This window comes from Apostichopus japonicus, chromosome 3 (genome assembly GCF_037975245.1).
Source record: "Apostichopus japonicus isolate 1M-3 chromosome 3, ASM3797524v1, whole genome shotgun sequence".
Lineage (NCBI taxonomy): Eukaryota > Metazoa > Echinodermata > Holothuroidea > Aspidochirotida > Stichopodidae > Apostichopus > Apostichopus japonicus.
In genome coordinates, this window is record NC_092563.1 from 16,469,246 (window position 1) to 16,491,790 (window position 22,545).

At 37.5% G+C, this 22,545-nt stretch overlaps 1 protein-coding gene across 4 annotated transcripts; it reads left to right on the top strand.

Moving 5' to 3' along the window:
• Positions 1-881: 881 nt before the first annotated feature.
• On the top strand, positions 882-22,329 carry LOC139965084 (uncharacterized). 4 transcript variants are annotated; one of them, XM_071967294.1, is made up of 6 exons: positions 882-1,037; positions 8,799-9,261; positions 10,467-10,556; positions 15,385-15,519; positions 16,442-16,491; positions 19,053-22,329. In XM_071967294.1, the coding sequence occupies exons 1-6, from the start codon at positions 1,005-1,007 to the stop codon at positions 19,131-19,133; spliced, it is 852 nt and encodes a 283-aa protein (XP_071823395.1). In that variant the 5' UTR covers positions 882-1,004; the 3' UTR covers positions 19,134-22,329. The 4 variants fall into 4 exon arrangements, with proteins under 4 accessions (XP_071823395.1, XP_071823406.1, XP_071823423.1 ...); XM_071967305.1 differs by lacking the exon at positions 882-1,037 and adding an exon at positions 4,579-4,925; XM_071967322.1 differs by lacking the exon at positions 882-1,037 and adding an exon at positions 6,335-6,585.
• The last annotated feature ends 216 nt before the right edge of the window (positions 22,330-22,545 follow it).

A 22,545-nucleotide genomic window follows, 5' to 3' on the forward strand; every position in this document is an offset into this window, starting at 1 on the left:
GTGTTATCCAACTTGTTCCGATCCGTTCTACATCGCTCTGAGGTTTCAAAGAAAACCAAAAGTAGCCTATCTTCGTACAACAATTTTACTCTCCAGGCGCGTAGCGAGGAATTTGCCAAGGGAGGGGAAAACCTATTAGGCAAATTAACAGAACCTTAGTTTCGGCATTGAAAACTATCTAAGCGTAGCACCACCATAAGTTGGCGCTACGCGCATAAGAGAATTTTGGCTGAAAATGCCTCCCAGATCGCTGGAAATTGCACTTCCCAGGCATTGTAAGTTGCATCTAAGCTTGAAATTACTAACGATATCATAAAAACATACAAAAAAAATATGCTCAAGGGGGGGGGGGGGCGGTCGAGCCCTTCCCCCTCCCCCCTTGGCTACGCGCCTGTTACTCACAGAAACTCAGCTTTCAAAGAAAATGAAAATGAACCAACAAAATCAAAACATACACACTACTGCAAACTGGCGTGCTATGATCCATCTGTCGTGTGGACATCTCTCCATGCCCCGTTGTCAATACATAACATATAAGTAAAACTACACGTACCAGACAAGATCAATTCTAATTCACATTTTGGTAATGAAAGGTTTATGTTTTCATGACGCTGTTGTCGAAAAGACAGGGATACAAGATATAAAGCAAATTATTGTTTATTTTTCAGTGGGTCACCTACTTCTACCTGTCCCAAAGTTTCTGTATACCGTATTATACCCGATGTTTGAGCACCAACACCAATCTAGTATTTCGCCTATGTAGTATTTAGAGTATGCCTCTTACGATCAAACTTGTTTCCGAGTCTATCTTTTTTTATTTTTCCTCAAATTTGGTGTAGCGCCCTCGTTTCACTACTATGACTTCCATTTTCATTTATCAACCACATTGTGCGATAATATTATCTGACATAGCATTGCAGAATGAGGTTAATGTTGAATCTGTCTGGGCTTCAAGCTGAATGAAAAATATCACCTTAAAAGACGTCTAGAGTAAGGATTTTTGTATGGATAAGTGCCCAGGAAATCATTTTTGTCAGGTTCGTACTACAGTAGGCTCTTTGGTTTCTTTTACATTTCTTTTTCACACTTTAGGACATTTTAGAATTTCAGTAAAAAATGTGCTTAAAGCTCCCGAGCGGATTAATTCAGCTCAGTATTAATATTAACTGAAAACTAGAGGATTCCTGAAACTGAGCACAACCGGTTGGATTCTTCTCTATCGAGAAAAAGGCAATTTAAATATACAGAAAGTAAATAATGGTGTACCTTCAGAAATATTTTTGTTCAAATAAAATCCAGTCAATCTGTGAAGGAAATGGTTCAACCTCGAATTAATTGCAAAAAGAATATGTTTTGGCGGATGTCAACAGACAGATACCTTGTGACACACATATTAAATGTATACATTCATCGAGGTTGCAAGGAACGAGTCAAAATGGCGGCTCTTGCTTGCCGCTACGACGACGATGACGGACTGTTTTCATCAGTTTTAAAGTAGTAGACATTGGTTTGACTCTCATAAATAATTGTAAATGTCATAATTATGCAGTATTTTGAAAACTGATGATTACTTTCCCATTAGTATGTTCATTAGGTAATCAGTTTAGCGAAAGAGCATATGAGCCTGGCGTTCACATGTAGTCTTGTCATTTAGAAGAATATAACCATCACACTATAGGTTCCGGTGACTGTGCATGCAAGCCAGACAGATCCTTGTCTACAAATCGGCAGTTCCCTTGCTTGCAGGTCTGACGATGGTGGTGGGAGGGAGGGGGGGGGGCGGGAGATTATAGCGCCAGTTCCTTGTCTACAAATGGGAGGGGGGTGGTGGGGTGGTATAGCCCCGCGGTCAATAGGGGGCCCGGAAACACATGGGGATAGACGGGACCGGAAAAATAAGAATAGTGTATTTTTATTAACAAATTGAAAACAAACGGGGTCCGATAGATAGACAGACAGACAGACAGGCAGGCACGCAGGCAGACAGACAGAGAGATCAGACAGATAGATTAGACAGACAGACAGACATATATATAGATAGACAGACAGATAGATAGACAGATAAATAGATAGATATATATATATATATATATATATATATAGATAGATAGATAGATAGATAGACAGACAGACAGACAGACAGACAGATAGATGTACTGTGTACATACATCTTTGTCTTGGCCAAGGCCGGGATTGAGGCGGTAAGCCATGCCTATCAGCTTAATTAAGCCGCCGTGATTTGGAAGAATTATACCGCGCGCAACTTCTGCCGACCCCGTCTGCGATTTCCCATCGATTTGACATTGTCTGCGCAGGAAATAAAGGTTTTAAACTTAAGCGCAGATTTCACATGGAGTCCTTGCGGAACTCGGCCCAAAGCACCCCGTTAACGCAGCAAATATCGCTACAAACTTAGCACATTTCGCGCTAACCTTTTCATAACTATCAAAAAACTGAAAAAGTACTGAAAAAATACAAACCACTTCGAAAAGCAGTGAACCTCTTTAAAATGTCCCTATATCTCAATGCTTACATTGTGCTTGCTGGGAGTGCGATTGTGTATTCGTAATTTCTTTCCTATGCCAAAGAAAAAGTTCGTTGACTCTTTTCGCTAGTGATATAAAATTCGACTTGATTGGTCAATATTAAGGCTCGTACTTTCCACCAGCAAATCAAAAGCATCGTAAGAAATTTATGAAGCCCTCCTTTACGCGGCTAATCTGAACACAACACAGTGTGCAGTGCTCTCTTAGAAATTTCGAAGAGTGAAAACCGTAACGCTTCCTGAGTGCGTATACAACAGCATTTAATTATCCGAAAACGGGCCGTTTATAGAGCAAACGTTTCCATATGCGCCTACAGAAATGAAGCACGAGGAGCCACGAAGTTGCCCCACTAGTATTGAAAACACATCCGTACCTTGTCTATATACGGCTCTAATTAATAAATAAAGGACACGGGAGAATCCCCATTTTCAGAAGAGGAAGTCGCGAAATTTCCTAATACAGTTTTCTGTTAAGCGCTTGAAATATGGCGTGTAAATTCCTGTCCATTTCCTAACGTCACCACAGAGACTACTTTTCCCGTTTTTTGATTTTATATTAACCATTTTACCGCTAAAATGTCCAGCATATCACGCATGCACGAAAATTGAGGCCCTGGTCCAATGGACCACTAGAACCGCTTATTGCTACGCCTCTATAAATTTGTTGGGTTTTCATTCAATATCATCAATTAACATATCTGAAAGCATATGTACTTTTTGTTTACTATTAGCTAGAAAAATCAGCATAAGAGAGACCAAGGCATGGTAGGCAGGTATGTTGGCACTCATTAAATCATTCATACAAAACATCACTGACAGCAGTGAGATCAGTGGAGTCAAAATGTTGGAAGCTAACCTAGGGGTGGGGGGGGGGGGGCACGAAAATTGTGGCCCTGGTCCAATGAACTACTTGAACCGCCTATTGCTACGACTCTGTCACTTTGTTAGGTTTTCATTAATTTCAGTGATGAGACTTGCTTCTGCCACACATTATAATACTTCAAGGTATTTTTATCATATTAAACATTGCATCATGGTTGGTAAAATAAATCCTTCATATTTTTTTCACAATATATTTCCATGTTTCCTTCTGTCACCTTCAAGTAATGCAACGGACGAGTGGAAAATATGATATTGGCATAACAATGAAAGGCCAAGTATTTCAGTCGGTAAATTCACTGCCCCTGACCCCTGACCACCGGCACCTCCACCCCCCCCCCCCCACGGACATTCAAAATGGCTTATGCCTGCATGGTTTATAGCTCCCAAGGATTCATTGTCTTTGTTCTTGAAAAAAAGGAAAATCGTATAACGGCTATACTCTTTTTCTGCTTCGGTCTATAGTTTATACATTGGGCATCTGACGGTAGATTGCTGCACATTATGTCATATTCACCGTCTTTTCGGCTGAAGAACTAATATCTGTTTACATCGATATCGACTGATATGTTGGTTTCACTGTTGTTTTTGGCAAATATGTTGTTTGCTACCAGTTTCGGTGACGCTGAGAACAATATAGGATATCCTCTCAGAATTTCCGGTGAATATGAAAACACCATGTATGCTTTCATAGCGTATATAGGTTTATCTTATAATGCCGTAAATGGTACACAAAACTAGAACAGAAAAAACAACAATCATACACATCAAACGTATTTATCCGATAGGTGGGCATGTCGCCTCCCAAGGGCCTCATGCGGCCCTCGGTGGGCGAAGTTTCTGTGGTCCACTGCTGCGGTTTCCAAGACCATTTTACAGCAGCCCGGCCAACTTTATGACAAGGAAAACATGAAATATGCCTATATATTGTTGGTAAGGAGAGGCTTACAAGTTCTACTCATGATAGGATCTTTCAAGCGTTTCAATGTAGCTATAATATATATCTTCCTTTTCTTTTTCTTTTTGTTGTTGGGGGGGGGGGGGGTATAATATTCTCATTTCATGGGAGCAGGTATACATCCGTGCGGGGTTGCGACATGCAGAATGAAATGGGTACAACATTGAAGTGTGGCCCTGTTCTTATTCTCCCGTAGTGCCTACAACCCGTGTTACCTTGTGAAACGTGTACGTTCTGTTGCCTCAGTGTCGAAGGTTTAACTTTTTGAGGACACAGGGAGAGTGCCTATACCTATACTTAAAGGGTGTGAAGACTCGCGCAAAAAGAAACGTCTAATGCCGGTAATCTGACCTAGTTTCGAATGAGGTGTAACAGAAGTGTTAGACACCACCATCGATCCCAGAAAATACATCCAAACAGATTGCTACCGTCGGTAATACGACACTAGTGTACAGATAGCACATACAGCTGCGGTCAATACCAACAGCACAGTGTACAAACGATACAGCGATGGACATCTCAGGTCCAGCTAAAGATAACAAGGTATCACGTTTCATTACTGTCTGTATTTTGTAGCTACAAGAGAAAACCTTCACTTGCAAGCAACGGAAAGTTAACTTTTTTTTCAGAGCGCGGCAGGCGGTTTGGGGCGAGTCTTCAATGCCTTTAACAGATTTAAAATAACTCCCATTCCTCCCACTCACCCACCCACCCACCCCTCTCGCAGGTGCTTATCCTAGGCATATAATCAGAACAAATCGTACGTGTCCCCAGCTGCGTGTTCAACTATTTCACCTCTCTGTCATCTAGGGAATTATCATGGGACTCCGTTTCGTCAAAAAAATAGATATATCATAAATCCGTCTGCTTCCTGGTAAACACACAGGTCAACATTTGGTGTGACCTTAGATGAAATGAACATATTTTAATGACCTGTCTATTGTGTAGACGATGGTAACGAATGTACACGCGGAATGGGAATATCCCTTCAATTGACAACGCTTGCATGTGTGCTACTGTGCGTGCTATATGTCCGACCAGCTCAATTCCCACTCACTCCCCTCCCCTGTAATGCTCATTTTATACAGATCTGTTGATGACGTCAGATCCTCAGTGTTGTTTTGATGGTTAATTAACAGTCTGCATTGTGTAAATCATGTGTGCGGGCGATTTAGCACCTCCTGGTTAAACTATAGGCAGCCAAGTCGTTTCCATAGAAAAGTCTGATGTTTAACTGTTAAAATTTAATTGAAATTGAAAAACTGACCCAACCGCCGGTGGAAATATGATGCCACTGGCATGACAAATAAAATCCAAGAATTACAGTCGGTAATTTCACTGCCCGAGCCCCTACCCCTGCCCGAGCCCCTACCCCTGCCCCTGCCCGACACCCAGCCACCCCTGCCCGACACCCAGCCACCCCCGCCCCAGCCTTCCACCTCTCCACGAGCCGACTTTACATTTTTCGTGTAGGTAAACTAAGTCTTGAAATTATCCTGGGCACGAGAACAAATTTGTTTTTACTTGTGGAAGAATCATAACATGATAGATTAGTTCCCGAGCACCCGAGCCAAGTTGTCATATCCGCAAAAATGTTTTCATCGATGCATATATCCATACACCAAAATATATTAGTCACGTGTATCCAAAATAGACCGACACCATGAAGAACAATGCTCTTGTTTTCCTGATTGAAAATCTTGGCTCCGTCCAACTCTTTGTTTCGGATTTATTTTGTGAATGTGTGACAACGAATGACGACTACACGATAGCAACAACTTCCTCACTGAAACTCAACAGTGTGAACCATGTTTTCATCTAGTGAGAGTGACCTTTTGACCCCAAACGGCCATATTTTTTTTAAATACAATAAACTCTTGACGAATCAGATTGCAGTGCACGGTAGGTGAATACAAAGTCAACATAACAGTTACAACGAACTTTTACGATCAGCTGATTGTGGTTCGAGTTAGCGCGTGTTGAACATGTAGTATGTCGTTCAACTGGCCTTTCAGAGTTTACTTTGTTTTCAAATCTAAGCTAGTTAGAAGTGGTCTAGTCGTCAAGCGTCGAACCTCGATCAGGATTAGAGATATACACGATCAGAAGAATTCCCGGTATAAAGTAAATGAGGTCAGAGAACTTTGGAGTATAGAGACAACCACTGTTATCATTTGAATCAAGTAATGACAGCACTTGAGAGGTGAGATACCAGTTAAGTTAGCGAATACGTGTGATTATCGAGGCACTAACAATTTAAAGTTAACATAACAGCAGAGTTAATTAAGAAGACTAATTCTTGTCAATGTTGAGGTAAAGTGTAGACCTTATACTGCTTGACGGTAGCTATTTCCGTGCATATTAAGAGAGGACATTATACATGCAGTAGCTAAAAAGTCTGTTTGCAGGTATTTCCAACTTAGATTAGAAGGTCAATAATTGATTTCATCAAACTGTTCTTCCCTGGATAATTAGAGTATAGAATTATCTGTCTCAATATACAGTACTCTAGATAAAAATTAACAGTCGCTGAGTATTTCAGGCAGGTTGTGCATGCAGTCTATAGAGGCTGTCAAAGTTACATGAGGAGGATTTCACATTGCTAGGATGGGAAGTTCGAAGGTGAGTATAGCTGGCCTATACTGTTTATATAGGAAATTGTACTAATTTCTTGCCAGCAGTCTATAGGCATGAAATATAGTCCACCACAAGCAATCTCAATGTTATGAGGTGAAATATAGATCACTTAAGTTGGGATTGGGCATCCAAACTGATGCAATTATATTAAATATGTCTTATTATGCACTAAAATTAACAACTTCTGTTTGATCAGTGTGACAACGAATGTATAAAATGTAAAAAAATAATTCTTTTACATCTATGTTAATGTCTGCATTCCAAGGAAGCCATCTTTCAAATAAATGTAAACTCAAAGTTTGTTTAAACCCTGGATTATAAAGACAGTGTGTTTTAACACTTTCTATACACAAGTATAGCTGGATATCTGATTAATCTATAGGGTCCAGATAATCCAGATTTAAATGTATTTATATCATTGCTTGAAGGAGATAGAAATCCAGCCATCTTCTTAAGCTTATACGACAGAGATCATTTGGATGACCAACTTTCCAACACTGCTAAGAACAGTTACCAACAAGGAAAAGGAAATTATGCTTACCATATAACATTTTGCAATGAACAGTTAGAGGGAAACCCATGATATAAAGAAAAACGAAAATCACCAATTATACCGTGACGACTGTTGCCAGATGCATTCATGAAAAAAATGTTCACTAAAACTGAAATATTAATTCACATCTTTGCCACAAAAACTTGCTTATCACTTACCCCAGTTTAAATCAACATGTCTTAATTAAAATAGCCATAAACCAGATTTACTTGACTTAGAAAACCAAAGAAATTTGACACGTACACAGTGGTACATGTATGTCGATTTAAAAGCGATATTTGTCAAAGCGATCAGTTTTATATCGGTCCAGTCGATACAGATGGTCGGTTATAACCGATCCTTATCTCTGGAATTGGAATATTCGGAAACTCCAGGGAATGTATATAGGCCTACTTCTTATAACGAAACTTTACCATGCTAATGCTCAATTTGGACCAATACTGGTGACTTTGAAATGCTAATATTCACTCAAAAAGGTTTTATTCACTCATGTGCATACATCAACCATGTTCTACTAGTTTTTGTTTTATTACCATGCTCCCGACTGACCTGCCATCGTTACAGGTACTTATACTGACTGAAAACATTACACACAGCTCTCAGGGCTGGTTAACACTTTAATTCTCTCCACAGTGAAAAGCTAGCCGAAAATCAAGATGTCAAGACTGAATTTTAATCTTTCAGGATCAATTGAAAAAAGGGAAAATAATCCAGATATTGTTCTGTTTATCACACAGTGAGTGATCATGCATGATCGCAGAGTATACAGATTTGTTGGTGGACAAATTTGTTATTGAAAGTCTCTCAGCTTGAAAGCTTAGGTCATTGGTTATGGGATGACCTTAGGTCAACCAATCTTTGCAAACAAATTATCTTGATCTCATTCATGTAGTTTGTTTGATACCAGGAGTACTTTACTGTAGGCCCTACACCATACTCATGTGACTTGCATGTGACTGAAGTTTATCGTCATAGAGCTCTTGAGATCCTACAGGCTTTGACTGAATTTTAACAGTCCTTAGCGGTGAGGGTTTTTAAACGTCGACAGGGGAATTGAAAGGGTTTCGAATTAATGTTTAATACAGGAATTACAGAGAACCTTTGACCATTTTGCTTAAATAAATGAATGAGTGAATGAATAATGAAGATATGGTTGCTGATCATAACTGTCAACTCTCTGAGTTAGGACTAAATTTCTCTCTTTTGCATCTTTTCTTTTCCGTCAGACTTTTTATCCCAAAGTTTGCTGCAAATCACGTGGACTCCGGATGTCGTGGAAGGCAGCGGTAGGTGTCTTGTGCACCGTAACAATCATTCTAGGAACATATCTGAAATACTTCGATCATCCTCCCGCGGAGGAAACGCTAGATGCCAACAGAAACATGGATACCATCGAAAGACCGTCGTTTTTCAAATCTGCGAGGGATAAGCCCGATCGGGGCGGACTGCGAGAAGACCCCGTAAATCATTCTAGTAATTTGACACGGTTTGAGGATGAAAAGACATTTAATGGGTCCACCATTTTGGGGAAAGAAACAGAGGTAGACCAAAATAATTCTGTTTTAAATGACACCGAAAAGGATGTGCCGAAATCAACGTCGGAGAAACATGGAATAAAAAAGTTTGACTGGGACGGTTGGATTAAGGAGAACGAGTTTGTAAATATCGGAAACACTTGGGCATACTGTGGTGAGTACATTTATTTATATAATAATAATAATAATAAAAATAAATTACATTTATATAGCGCTTAAAACAGAGTTTCAAAGCGCTTTACAAAGTAGGAGAGGGACAAAGAAAACCAAGGGGAAAAAAAGAAGGAAAAAAAGAAACAAGGAATCAAACAAATGTTTCAAGTTGTCTCTTGAATATACAAAGTGAGGGAGAGTCACAAACTTGAATGGGAGTTCGTTCCAAAGAGAAGGCGCAGCGACAGAAAGATAGTCTGATGTATTTAGCTGTGAAGGTGTCTTGGTAGATCATGAATCTTGAATATCGTATGCTTTTGTCAAAATGAAATAGCTAACTGATGGGAGGGGGGAGGGGAGAGGGTGAGGATTTAAATAAAAAATACCTTTTGCATTTCAATCAGGGGCAGATCCAGGATTTTATAATGGAGGTTGTTGGAAGAGCTGACTCCAATGATGGGGGGGGGGGGGGGTCCTCCCTCAGAGAAGCATGTACAGTAACTTTAAGAGGCAAATGGTGCATTCTGAGAATGCTGTGTTTACATAGTAGGTCTACTTTATAATTATGCTAGTAACAACTTTTGAATTTTTTCCTTTTTTTTGCAGGGGGGGGGTAGGGGGTATGGTATAAATGCATCTGAGGGTGGGTCATCAATTAAAATGACTGGACTGTTTATATATCTCAGGTCAGTTTTATATATCTCAGGTCAGTTTTCTCAGATGTGCACATACTACACAATGGGGAAAACGAGAGACTTTTATGGCCTCAAAAGACTTGGTTTACAATGTAGTACAATATTTTGATGGCCAAATGGTGTCGATTGCAGGTCCAAAGGTGCTCTGCATTTTTATTATATGAAATAAAAAGAACAAACTTTGGTTGAGTTATTATATAATTTATACAACACTGTAGGCCTGCGTCATCTTAACCTTAAAGTGATTATTTCAGAGGTGTAGCATATATTTTAAAATTGAATTACTTGAAAACCAGAAAAGCTAGAGAAACATTTGTACTAGCACTCAAATTTTTTCTTGGACTATAACGAATATATCAAAACCTCAAATCTTTTAATACAGAGATCTATTTACTTCGAACATGCAGGTTAAGTGTGAAAATTGTTCCATAGACTTTGCCACAGTACACGATTGAATGTCTATCCATCTTTTTAACCTTTTTCGCTTTTAATCTTTTTTCTTGTATCTTAGATGACGAGGATCCGATTTTAGTCGGCAAAATTATCCTCTTTAATAATGATGGATCGTTGACGATGTCGTTGGTCATGAATACAACATTCGGTAAGAATAAATAGAACGCTTGTGTTCGATGTAAAAAAAATGGTCAATTCCAGTTTTTAGAGAATCTTTCATACTCAACACACTTGCTTTAATGATTATATATCTCTTCTTCCATTGGAGGAAAATATTTACTATCGTTTTTAATTACAGGTCAAAGGTCATCAGTATTGACCTTAAATATGCTAGAAAGTTAAATAATGGTCACCCATTCTGCAACTTGAAAAACAGTTTTACACCCACCCTCAAATCATTTTTCCGCATTGAGACATTAAAATAAGTAGTGGTAGTTTGCTAGGACTGGTGCATTATGGATTTAAAGAAGAATCTTCACAATGGATTGCCTGTTAATTACATCATATAAATAAGTATAAAAGTATCGCAGAGTTGTCAGTACTCAGGCATGAGACTCTTCCGCGGAAACGCGGATTTCCGATTTTTTTATTTTTTCATTTTCGCGTTTTTTCTCGTAATTCGCGTTTTTTATTATTTTTTATTATTTTTTTGATTTAATTTTTTTTTTTTTTTTTTTTTTTTGTGCCGAACATGCTGGACTGTGAAGGGAAGGAACACCGAATATGACCAGTGGTGGAATCAAGTAGCACAAAGCAAGCAAAAAAGCCTTCTTTTTGGTTCAAAAAAGCTAATGGATAAATTATACAAGCAGAAATTCCACACTTTTTTGGCGAGTTACGTGATGGTGATAGATTCCATCTAGAGTCCACCATTTTGCATCTAAGCCCTCCTTACCTGACACCCTCCCCTTAAACCCCTCCCCCAGGACGGCGATCGATAAATTTCAGATTTTTTTTCCCCGGCTCAGTCTCATCCCTGAGTACTGCTGAAGCAGAACCAACCAATTTACCAACCGGATTAGATAGAAAAACCAACTCTCAAGGTATAGGACAGAGTGGGGGGGAGGCAAGTGCCCCCCAACCACCCTTGCGCCTGTGTAATCCCACCACTGCTCCCATATAGTTAGTTAATGTAATGAAATGGCCCATCTAGATTTGAACTAATTACGGTAGCTACTTTGGCTCTGCTCGTAAACTATGGAATGGAAACTGTAGGGTTCTCTGATATACAGAGATATTTCTAGAATCATAAAAAAAGAAAATGACCTTTGGCATCAGGAAAACGACTTACAATTAGCCAATGTGATAGGTTAGCAGCAGCACCTTTAAGTGTTTGCAGTTTAGTCTGATATGTAATACAGTGATACTCTTACAAAAAAAAAAAAGGCACATCAATTGTTGAGTTATAAGACACCAAATTGAACTAAATATTTACGAGAGAGTATAAATGATAATTGCTTACTCTAGTAGTATTGGTATCCCTCCAGCAACATTCAAATTCAACATATATGTCACTGCCTTAATCAGTCCTATCTAGTGCGAAACAGGCTGCCGTCTCTGACTACCGATCATAGCGAATTAATATTAGATGATCACTAATTTTATAGATAAACAAATTCGTAGCTACAGTAACTGTTTTAAGCATATTTACTCCTGTTTTAACTAAAGCGTGCTTTAATTTCGTATTGCTAAACTGCACAAGTGGAACCACAAATTACGCCATCACCCAGCGTGTCTGTCAGAAAGTTCATCGGAATTTTTCCCAGCTTGCGAGCACTTTTACACGATCTTGTTGCATGCATCCACAGGGTTTCTATGCGCGCTAGGCAAAATATTAGACTTTAGTTCATAGATCATTAAGCAGTACAGGTCACGCACATAATAATAATAATAATAAATACCATATATTTAAGTGCTGTTATCATAAAATAAAACATGCTCAAGAGCACTGTACAAAAGAACCAATACCTGGAATATAAAATTACTAAACTTAAGAAAACCTAAAAGTAATAACACATAAAGGAACGCTATGACCGTGAGTGCCCTCTTTTTAGACACCGGAGAACCCCATTGGAACACAGCTCTCTTTTGACACATCCTGTCGTTAATTGATTAGAACAATGGATCAATTAACATCACTCACCTGACTGATATATATACAAGCAAAGTTTGCCTAATTGGTGCCAAAGTTCTTGTTGCCGGCATCGGCATTTACGTGAATGTAACGTGATATAATATTTGAATTGTTTATCAGTTCTGAACCGTCACTTCTCTTTGGTTTTTAATACACACCTCAAAGTTTGCGGTCAAGACTGAAGTTTGATGGAAATGGTTCGCTTTTAACTACCTGACTAGAAACTGAAGGAGTATTGACAATTAAAATGTTGATAAACAGAAATGGTCTGGAAAGATAGACAACAACGTTTAATCAAAAGGATCTCGCCATGCCAGAGTAAATTAAAGCAACAAGTAATCTTTTAGTTCTTATAACTATTTATACCCTTGCAGTTAATTCATTTTAGGGTCAGCAACTGAATAAGATATGTTGACACATTTGATGATGAGGGGGATGGGGTTTTGGGTGCTAAGGGTGGAGGAGGGAGTAGGGAAGAGGATAGATACAATTTGTAGCTTTGTCTTATATGTAAATGTAGCGTATTGTTATGTGCTTGATGAAGTATGTGTGGTTGTACGATCTGCGTAACATACACAATATTACAGAATTCTTTGTTTTTATATTAACATTATTTAACTATAATTTATTTTATCTATTTATCATATTTCATTTATGATATCAATTGTTGTAAGGAATCTGTTGTTAAATTTGGTAAAGCTTTCAACTGATTATAATTATTTTTGGAGACTGGTGCCCTGAGTGGACACCCAGGGTGGACCACCACGGTACCAAAGGCTGCACTAAAGGATGTAACACGTATACTATAGTCTGCATAGCGAACATGTGAGAACATAATTTTAAGATTTCAACATATTCATCGGCCAATGACCAATCAAGTAGTACTGTCCAGGAAGATTTGCCGACTTCTGCCTGATAAAACAGTTAAGACTGTTGGGACGTCAATTGGCACAAATAGGCCGTGAGAAAAATAAATCGAATAGCAGTGTCATGCATAAGGAAGGACAAGCGAAGTAATCTTACTTTATAATTGATCCAGTTTTCACCCTGCTTGAATTAAATATATAGTTAATGTATGTATTTTAGATCCTCCTGCAAGCAGGAACTCGCGAAGAAGCCTCATTGGCTTATCAAATTCGCAAGCTGACCGAAGTCAGTCTCTTTCGTTCATATTTAACGTCCATGATTATGAATTGTGAACAACTCTGTAACTGGACGACATACATTAATCTTGGAGTGACTCGAACCGGGGACCTTATGATTGGAAGGCACCGGCGTTAACCACTGAGCTAACACTCCACACTCCACTGTATAATTGATCCAGTTGTCACCCTGCTTGAATTAAATATAATAGTTATTGTACATTCTCAGATCAGAAGGCGCTAGCTGTTATCTACTAATGATAACACATTAAGATAATTACGATGTTGCACAAAGTTCATTTAAAACATTCAAACTTTGGACCCTTAATTTCGTCTTGTACAATGGGGGGGGGCCTCATTAAGGAGGATGAATACAGTACAATAACCTGGAGTTCAGAGGTTCATCTAACATAAATCAGATTTCAATATTGTTAAATCAAGCGCACAGCTATCAATATCTCTATGTGTATACAATATGTAGATTATTACCATGGGAACAGCAAGGTTTTTTAATCAGTACGCTGATTAGATGATGCAAATAATGCAAAAGTCTATTTGTTTATACCTTTATGAATTCTCTGATTAGATCACAACAGCGATGGCCGGGATCATGCACATAAAATACAGGAACATGTACTATCTTCATGACAGAAAATACATTTCTTATTATAGAAATAAAATGAGTGACAAAGGTTCTTGACATGATCAGATATATGTCTGTTACCAAATCGTAATGAAATAGAAACAGCCACAGTTTTAGACTAACTAATTAACTATTAACTTTCATTGGTGCCAGCGACTCACCATCAATGATTTCCAGGGACAGCCCCTGGGTTTCATGTACTGTCAAGCAGATCATTATATTAATGTCATCTAGGGCAAATCTCAAATTGGAAAAAACAAATAACCCGATGATAATTTAAATTTGGGAAGGATTTGCTTCTTTCTGGAGAGTCTGTTACAGAAATTTGAGTTTTGTAATTGCATCCTTTGAAACACATACCAAACTGCCAAAATATGATATGTTCTTGGTGATTTATGGAATTATGAGTGAAATTTTTATGATGCATTCATGGGCGTAATTATTGCTTGGAATGTGCACAAATATTGGATGGGTTTCCCTGTCTATTCAAGGTTATTAAGAAAATCAAATTTATTAAAAATCCAGTATAAATACATAAAAGTACATATTTATAAATAGGAACCAAGGGAACCAAGGGAGGTCAGTTTGGTGAAGGTTGTATCTCTACTATAAGTGATTTTGTTTTCCAAGCATACCAACAATCGGAATCTAAAATACAAGAAATTTCTCTCAATTTTTTTTAAAGAGAAATGTAGTGAATGGTGAAAGTAAAGTGCTTCCATGCAGTTCAACATAATTGACCTGTCATTTTGACCATCTCACCATATTGAGGAAGCATTCGGATGACCTAGCTACCTATGAATATGCATACATCAAACAAATGATTTTCCTTTTTCACCCCTTTTTCTTCCATTAATGCAAATGAAGACATAACAAAGGGTACTATGGAGTTAAAAAGTTGTATACTATGACACAGTCCTTTTCCACAAAACTTTCATCTTTGTGGACTGGCAGAATTTTGATGACCTAGCTACCTATGAATATGCATACCTATGAATATGCATACATCAACACATCAATCGTTATTATTCTCTTTTTTTTCCTTCTCCCAATGCAGAAGCAGACATAACATTTGGTACCGTAGAGGTTAAAGTTTTATACTATGAAACAGTCTTTTTCCACAAAACATTTGATATTTGTGAAATGGCAGAAAAGTTTGAAGATGAATTCTTTATCTGTCCGATGGCAAAAGGTAATTACAAATAGTTCAAGAGAGCTTACGAGTAGGCCTAAGTTCTGGAAGTCTTTCACTGAAATGCTGAAAGTTTACGCTTTGTCTTGTGAAATTCACTTGCAAACGGCCTTCAACTAGCGTAAGAGAATCAGCCGACCACTAGCTAGGTTACACTTACGGTTTAATATCGGCATGTTGAGTTCGATTCTACTGCTTTAAAAATTCTGACAAAGCAATATCCCATATTTACTTTAATACACATATGATACCCACCCCTTGCCCCCCACCCCCCCCTCAGCCAAAGAACAAGATCCATTGGGGCTGGATGTTCTTCAATAATGAGTTAGTATAATTCTTTAGTTTCAGTTCAGAAAGTTTTTGTCCTACAAACTTGATCATTTTTGTTTTCCTGTCGTGTTAGTAACATATATAATAATCATAATAAATGAGACTTATATAGCGCCAAATCAGTAGACAAAAGTCACTGCTCAAGGCGCTTTACAAAGAAAGCAGATTAATTTACAAAAGAACAAGTGAAAAGATTGTGGTCTTAAGTAGACTTTTGAATATCCTATTATACCACATCTTGGTGAATCTTTAGTACACTAATTACTGTAGTATAAGTTTGCATTCAGTTATTACCTAAAATTGTTTCCTTCAGTTTAATAGTCCAAAGTGGAAAAACCAGGATGTCGAAATTCGCAAGGTCAAAAGCAGTTTTGCATCTGCAATAGATGTATGTTATAGTAAGTTAGTATAGTATAGTAAGTATAGTTTAGATGTATGCTATAGTAAGTTAGTATAGTATAGTATAATAAGTATAGTATAGATGGATGCTATGTAAGTTATCATGGTAGGCTATAAAGGTATTGCTAAGGTGTTATCTGGGATTAAAGTTGTATTCAAACTTATTCTCTGCCTATTCTCACCCCACATCCAGGTGAAAAATATTACTTCAGAGAACAGCCACTCTCCAGCTTAATGCCATCAGTAAGTATAGAAAATACTATTTCCGAGGTTTGAGAATTTAGAGGTCGTAGTCGATAGACTTTGGGTTGCAAATTGTTTGATGATTTTTCATATAAAATATCTTCTGAAATAAATTAGTTGTAAAACATGGTCGGGACGAGTTGTAGAAGCACAGTCCCAAATCTAGCTTAGTGTTTATAGCAATTGAAAAAAACATTCCTCCACCCCCCTTTTTATGGGTATGGATGATGTGACGTTTGTAGTTTTTGCCTATAGCTTCACACTCACTGGATCCCTGCCTAGAACCCCCAGGAGTTCCGTGCACCCTAGTTTACGAAATGCTGATCATTCTGGTGAGGATGAACTACCATATTGTAGCATTATTAATATAGTCTATTTCTTCTGAATAATTGAAATTGAAATTTAATTTTCTCTTCAGTCATATGTATCCTCCCCCCCCCCCTCACCCCCTCAAGCAAATCTATCCCCTCCCCAAAACTAAAAAACAACAAATATTTGCTAAGATGCCCAAATGTATTTTCTTGGAGGTTTCATCATCCCCTCTATTATTCTCAGATTCAGATGTATCCCGATACACCCACTTGAATCATCAGCAAGGTGCAATTAACTTCCTTTGAGAGCAAAAGTGTTTTCTTACTTTACCCTAAAGTATAACTCAAGTGATATTCATGATAAAAAAGCACAGGCCTATCATACAATTTCCATTAACTTCTTCCCTTTGCAACAATTGTCAGTAATTTGTGGCAATTTAGATCAATTTGAAAGCTGACAAGCAAACCTTCTGAAAAACTTTACTTCAGTAGACAGGTACAAGGTTATCTGATTCTGGTTGTAATCAACATGGGTCCATAGTTTGATGAATAGTTTATTATCAAGTTAATCCCTTTAATCTGGTTGTCTGAAGGTCTCTGATCGTACTGTGTTTGACAATTAATTGAACCCCAGTAGTGTTTACCGATGATCACAAGTAGCCTAGATTTGAAGAAGCGGTAACAATAGGGTGCATATGTTGACCTCATGTTAAGGATGGCATGCGAAGTCGATATATATGTTGTTATTTACTGCAGTAGTACCTACATTAATTCTGCCCTACATTATGCAAATGAAAATGAGAACAAATTAATTAAGGGGGGGGGGGGGGAGAGGGAGGGTGGGCATTGGGGGTCATTCTGTGCTTGGTGCTGCTGATGATGTTTGAATTATTAGTATAGAACATTTAAACTAAAGATAATACAATTTTGTTTTCTATTCAAGATAGTGTTTTTTTTTACTTAGTGTGTGGCTTGGTAGGGGGTTGTAAGAGGGGGTGGGGGTTGGGGTGGCATGTCATGTTATTTTTCTCAACATGGTGTGGGGGAATTATTAGTGCAGTACATCTAAAGCAACACTGAAATTTGCTTCAGTTAATAAAGTCAGCTAGATAGTAAGTAAATGGCAATGAAACAGTGAAAAGGAACTACAAGCAAATATATTCGCAGGCAGCTTTAATGTGTAATCCCCATCATTATATACAGCCAGCTTTAAAGGGTGTGAAGACTCGCGCAAAAAGAAATGTCTAATGCCGGTAATCAGACCTAGTTTTAAATGAGGTGTAACAGAAGTGTTAGACACCACCATCGATCCCAGAAAATACACACACAGCTTGCTACCGTCGGTAATTAGACACTAGTGTACACTCAGTACATACAGCTGCAGTCAATACCCACAGCACAGTGTACAAATGATACGTGACAGCGATGGACATCTCAGGTCCAGCTAAAGATAGCAAGGTATCACGTTTCATTACTGTCTGCATTTTGAAGCGACATGAACAAAACGTCACTTGCAAGCAACAGAAAGTTAACTTTTTCAGATGGCCGCACGCGGTTTGGGGCGAGTCTTCAATGCCTTTAATGTGTATAATCCCCATCAATATATGCAGCCAGCTTTAATGTGTAATCCCCATACAGTTTCCCTACAGCTCTTTCTTAGAGTGAGGGCTGATGAGAGACATTGCCCTTGGGCCACCTGTGCCAAAATATCTAAAGTGAAAGTAGATCAATTGGTTGACTTGTCGTTTGCATATTGAATAATTAAAATAAAATTGAGGTCTTTATTTGGACAGTACTGCAAACCAAGGTGATTTACATAGGAGCTTCTTGTTTTGTTGCCAAACTTGTTTAGAATAGGATTTTTCGTATCCCAGGCAACCATCTGCCGGGCTGCAACATGCTTAGAAAACAATGGCACTTATAATTCAACTACAAAGAGTTACGTAGAACGATTGGTAGATTTGCTTGATCGGTGACAAAATTTCAAAGAAGACGAAGAACAAACGTTTCATTTTGTTGTTATGTTATTTTTTTGGATTATCTGTTTCCATGGTATTCATAATGTTTCGATAACCCAAAAAATGTAGGCAATCTTCGATATAAAACATGATCATGCATGTGACGTTATAACTATGATTTTTCGTTTTAGTTATTTTATGGCTTAATTACAACTAGAATTTCTGATCTCTTGAGATTCCATTCTAACCCCCCACCCCCCCCCTCCTTTCTTTGTTCTTTTTCTGCATTTAGGGCGAATTCAGCATCGACATCTTGATGAAAGATGAGTATGAGAAGACAATACTGTGTGGAGCCTGCAAGTTTGTAATCTGATGTTTATGTGACCAGATACAGATTAAGTCAATTGGCAGCTATCATATTATTTCCATTAAAGATGGAGCCAATGTTTTTCGCTCTTACACAGTACAGTAGTTAATTCTTCTGCATCTATTAAATGTAAAGTAAATGTCCAAGCTGGACTCTGATAGATTTCACGCACTGCAGTACCGTTGCTGGAATCTTGACCAGCTGTTTTAAATATGGTGCATATATGGCAGGATTAAGATAATAACTTGCCAAGTTTCCAACTTTTAGTTGGAGGTCTCACAATCATTTTATGTGAATGTCAAATCAAGATCATTCTATGTATTAAATGATACATTTGATAAATTTGCTTTTTAATATTTTGTGAATATCAGAATGCCTTGAATTTCACTGCAGGGTAATAGAAATGATCCCTTTGCTAATTGTGTGGAAAGTGGTCCGTCCACCAAGAGCTATAGTGGTCACTCTCCAAAACACCGTAAGTATTGTGGTATGTTGTCAAGTAACAAATCGATGAAAACATTTTTTTCTTCTTTGTGTTTTGTTTTTAAGAGAGTTTTGACATAACTTTTAATAATATTCATTCATTTTTTTCTTTATAGGCAAATTTATATCTATTCAACTTATTTTGTGGTGTCAATCATGTTAAGAACATTTTTTCTATTTTTATTTTTTTAAAGAGAAATATTAAGTAGCAGTATATATACATATATATATATATATATATATACATACATATATATATATATAAATATCAATCGTAGGACATGGTGAGCCATTTTTAATAACAAAAAATGAATTAAAAGTAACTAGGTTGTTAAGTTATTAAACCATACCATCCACTTAGTTTAATTTCCTTGCAAATAAAAGTTTTCTATCAAAGCACAAATCCTTATCTTTCATGAAATGTTCGATAATTTGGCATCAGCTTGCAGATGAAATTGAGTTAAGTGGTGATACGCATCCTAGCTTCCTCTACACTAAGGTAACAAGAAGCAAAGAAGAGAGAGAAAAAAAAGCAGGGTTTAAGAAAACAGCATAAGTACTATTTTTGTCAATTTTCTGGACATTCATAATGAAAATTAATAGCAGTGCCCATAATCCAATAGGGACAATTTTGCTGCATGTGTCTTAGAAAAAGGCCAGCAAAGTTTTGTATACTGTCACTGATTCCCAATAAAAGTTTATGGATGATCGGTCAAAGGTCTTAACGGATAATAAGGGTCTCAACTTTACAATATTAGGGAGTATTAGCTCAGTGGTTAATGCCGGTGCCTTTCAATCATAAGGTCCTGAGTTTGAGACACTTCAAGATTCATGTTTGTCGTCCAGTTACAGAGTTGTTGACAATTCATAATCATGGACGTTAAAATATGAATCTAAGAGACTGACTTTGGTCAGCTTGCGACTTTGATAAGCCAATGATGGCTTCTTCGCGAGTTCCTGCTTGCAGGAGGATCTAAAATATATACATATGTGACAGTATTCTCCAAAAGGAAACAACCTTGAGCCAGAACTAATGGTGTTTAATAGGATGAATGGAAAACCCTGTCAGATTCTTTTGTCTCCCCACATAGACCCCACCCCACTCCACCCCTTAAAAATATAACCTATTCAACAGTTTTTAGAGATCTATATATCATGCTTTAATAGTTATTGCTTTCTAGTATGCATCATTGCATAGATCTGTCCCTCAATTCAAATCACCTGTATGTATGTTAAAAACCAACAGCAGCGAATAAACAATGCATGTAGTTCATGAGAGATGTAGTTAGATTTGCCTAATTTGCCAAGCCCAGAGTTCAGTTATTTGTTACCAGGGAAACGCTACTCTGTCAGAGTAGTATTTCCCAGGGTTGGAGTCGAGTCCACTTATCCCGAGTCCGAGCCAAGTCTATCACTGTCCCAGCCGAATCTGGCAACAGGATTGGTTGTTCATCTTTTCGTCAAGTCCTACACATTGCACACTTGGCCATACCATTTGTTAATTTCATTATTCCCTGGTTATTTAGAAGCCTACTTTGCCCAGCCCCAGCGTTAAGGTTTGTTACCAGGGAAACAGTTATTAAGAAGCCTACTTTGCCCAACCCAGTGTTCAGTACTTGTTACCAGGGAAATGCTACTTTGTCAGAGTGGTATTTCCCTGTTGTTACTTTCAATATTTCCTAATGTGGTTATTATTAGAAGCCAGTTTTTGTCCACAAGACTCTTTGTTTTCATTTTCTTGCCTTATATATTTTTCGTTTTCAGATTGAAGTGCTTCCATTCAAAATAAATAACTAAGCATGGTTATAACGCATGGTCTTTCACATTATGCAACACCGGGGTATATAACGAAAATGCTTATATACAGCCAATTATCACCAACAAAAAAAATGTTACTTCACTCTTTCTTTGCGTATAATTAAAAAAATCAAAATCTAACCGTAGAAGGTTTATCTCACATAAACAGAAAATGGAGATTTTGCAGGACTTAATAATGGATAATAATGTGGCATACCTACACATAGTAGCTTCAATGTCTAGTTTGCATAAAGAACTTGATGGTTCTTCTATAAATCTAAGCAAATGTTTGAAAGAAGTATGATATTTAATGACTGCCTTCCAAATACACCTTTTCAACATTGAGGGACGGTTTCATCAAATTGCAAGTTTTGCCTTTAAACGTTTTTAAAGGTTTGAAATTAATTGATTAAATATGTATGTGGTGCACGTATTCCAACTACGACAGGGAAAATTTGTGGCACTTGTGCAAACAGTTGACCTCTAAAACCAGAATATTCCTTTCAAAAATTTAAAAATCAGTATTTTGTAACAATAACCTTAAAACATGGAGAAAATATTGTTAATTTCAGTATATGCCAAACAGCAGAATATTTGAGATATGTTTCAGGTGAAAAAATGTCTTTGGTTAAATGTGACATGGCTACTTCATACTAAGTTAAAAAAAAATGTATTCTTGCCAGTATGATATTAAATATGCTATAAATAATTACAAGAAACTGTGTTTAATGTTTGTAGTATTATCTTACTTTCATTTATCGTTTTTTAATCTTGTAGATCAGGGAGTAATTTCTAGGCTCCGTTGAATGAATTCAGTACTTTCATGATTATAAACTAAAGCAAAATTTCTGGCTCAGCTTTGAAATGAATTTGTGATATAGATCTGTATATTGTTTACAATAAATAGTAGCAGATCATTGAGGCAGTCTTCTGAATTTCTTGTCTTCTAGAGTTTATGGGTTAATCTCTTTCCAACGGTATCGTCAGATAGAAATTTCCATACATCAATATTGATCAGCAAATATTATGCGACAATTGAATGATACGTCAGGATTGATACATACAGTATTGATCTCTGAAGGAGAACAATTATCGATAAGTTCTTTATTCTAATATTTATTATGTATTAATGCATCCC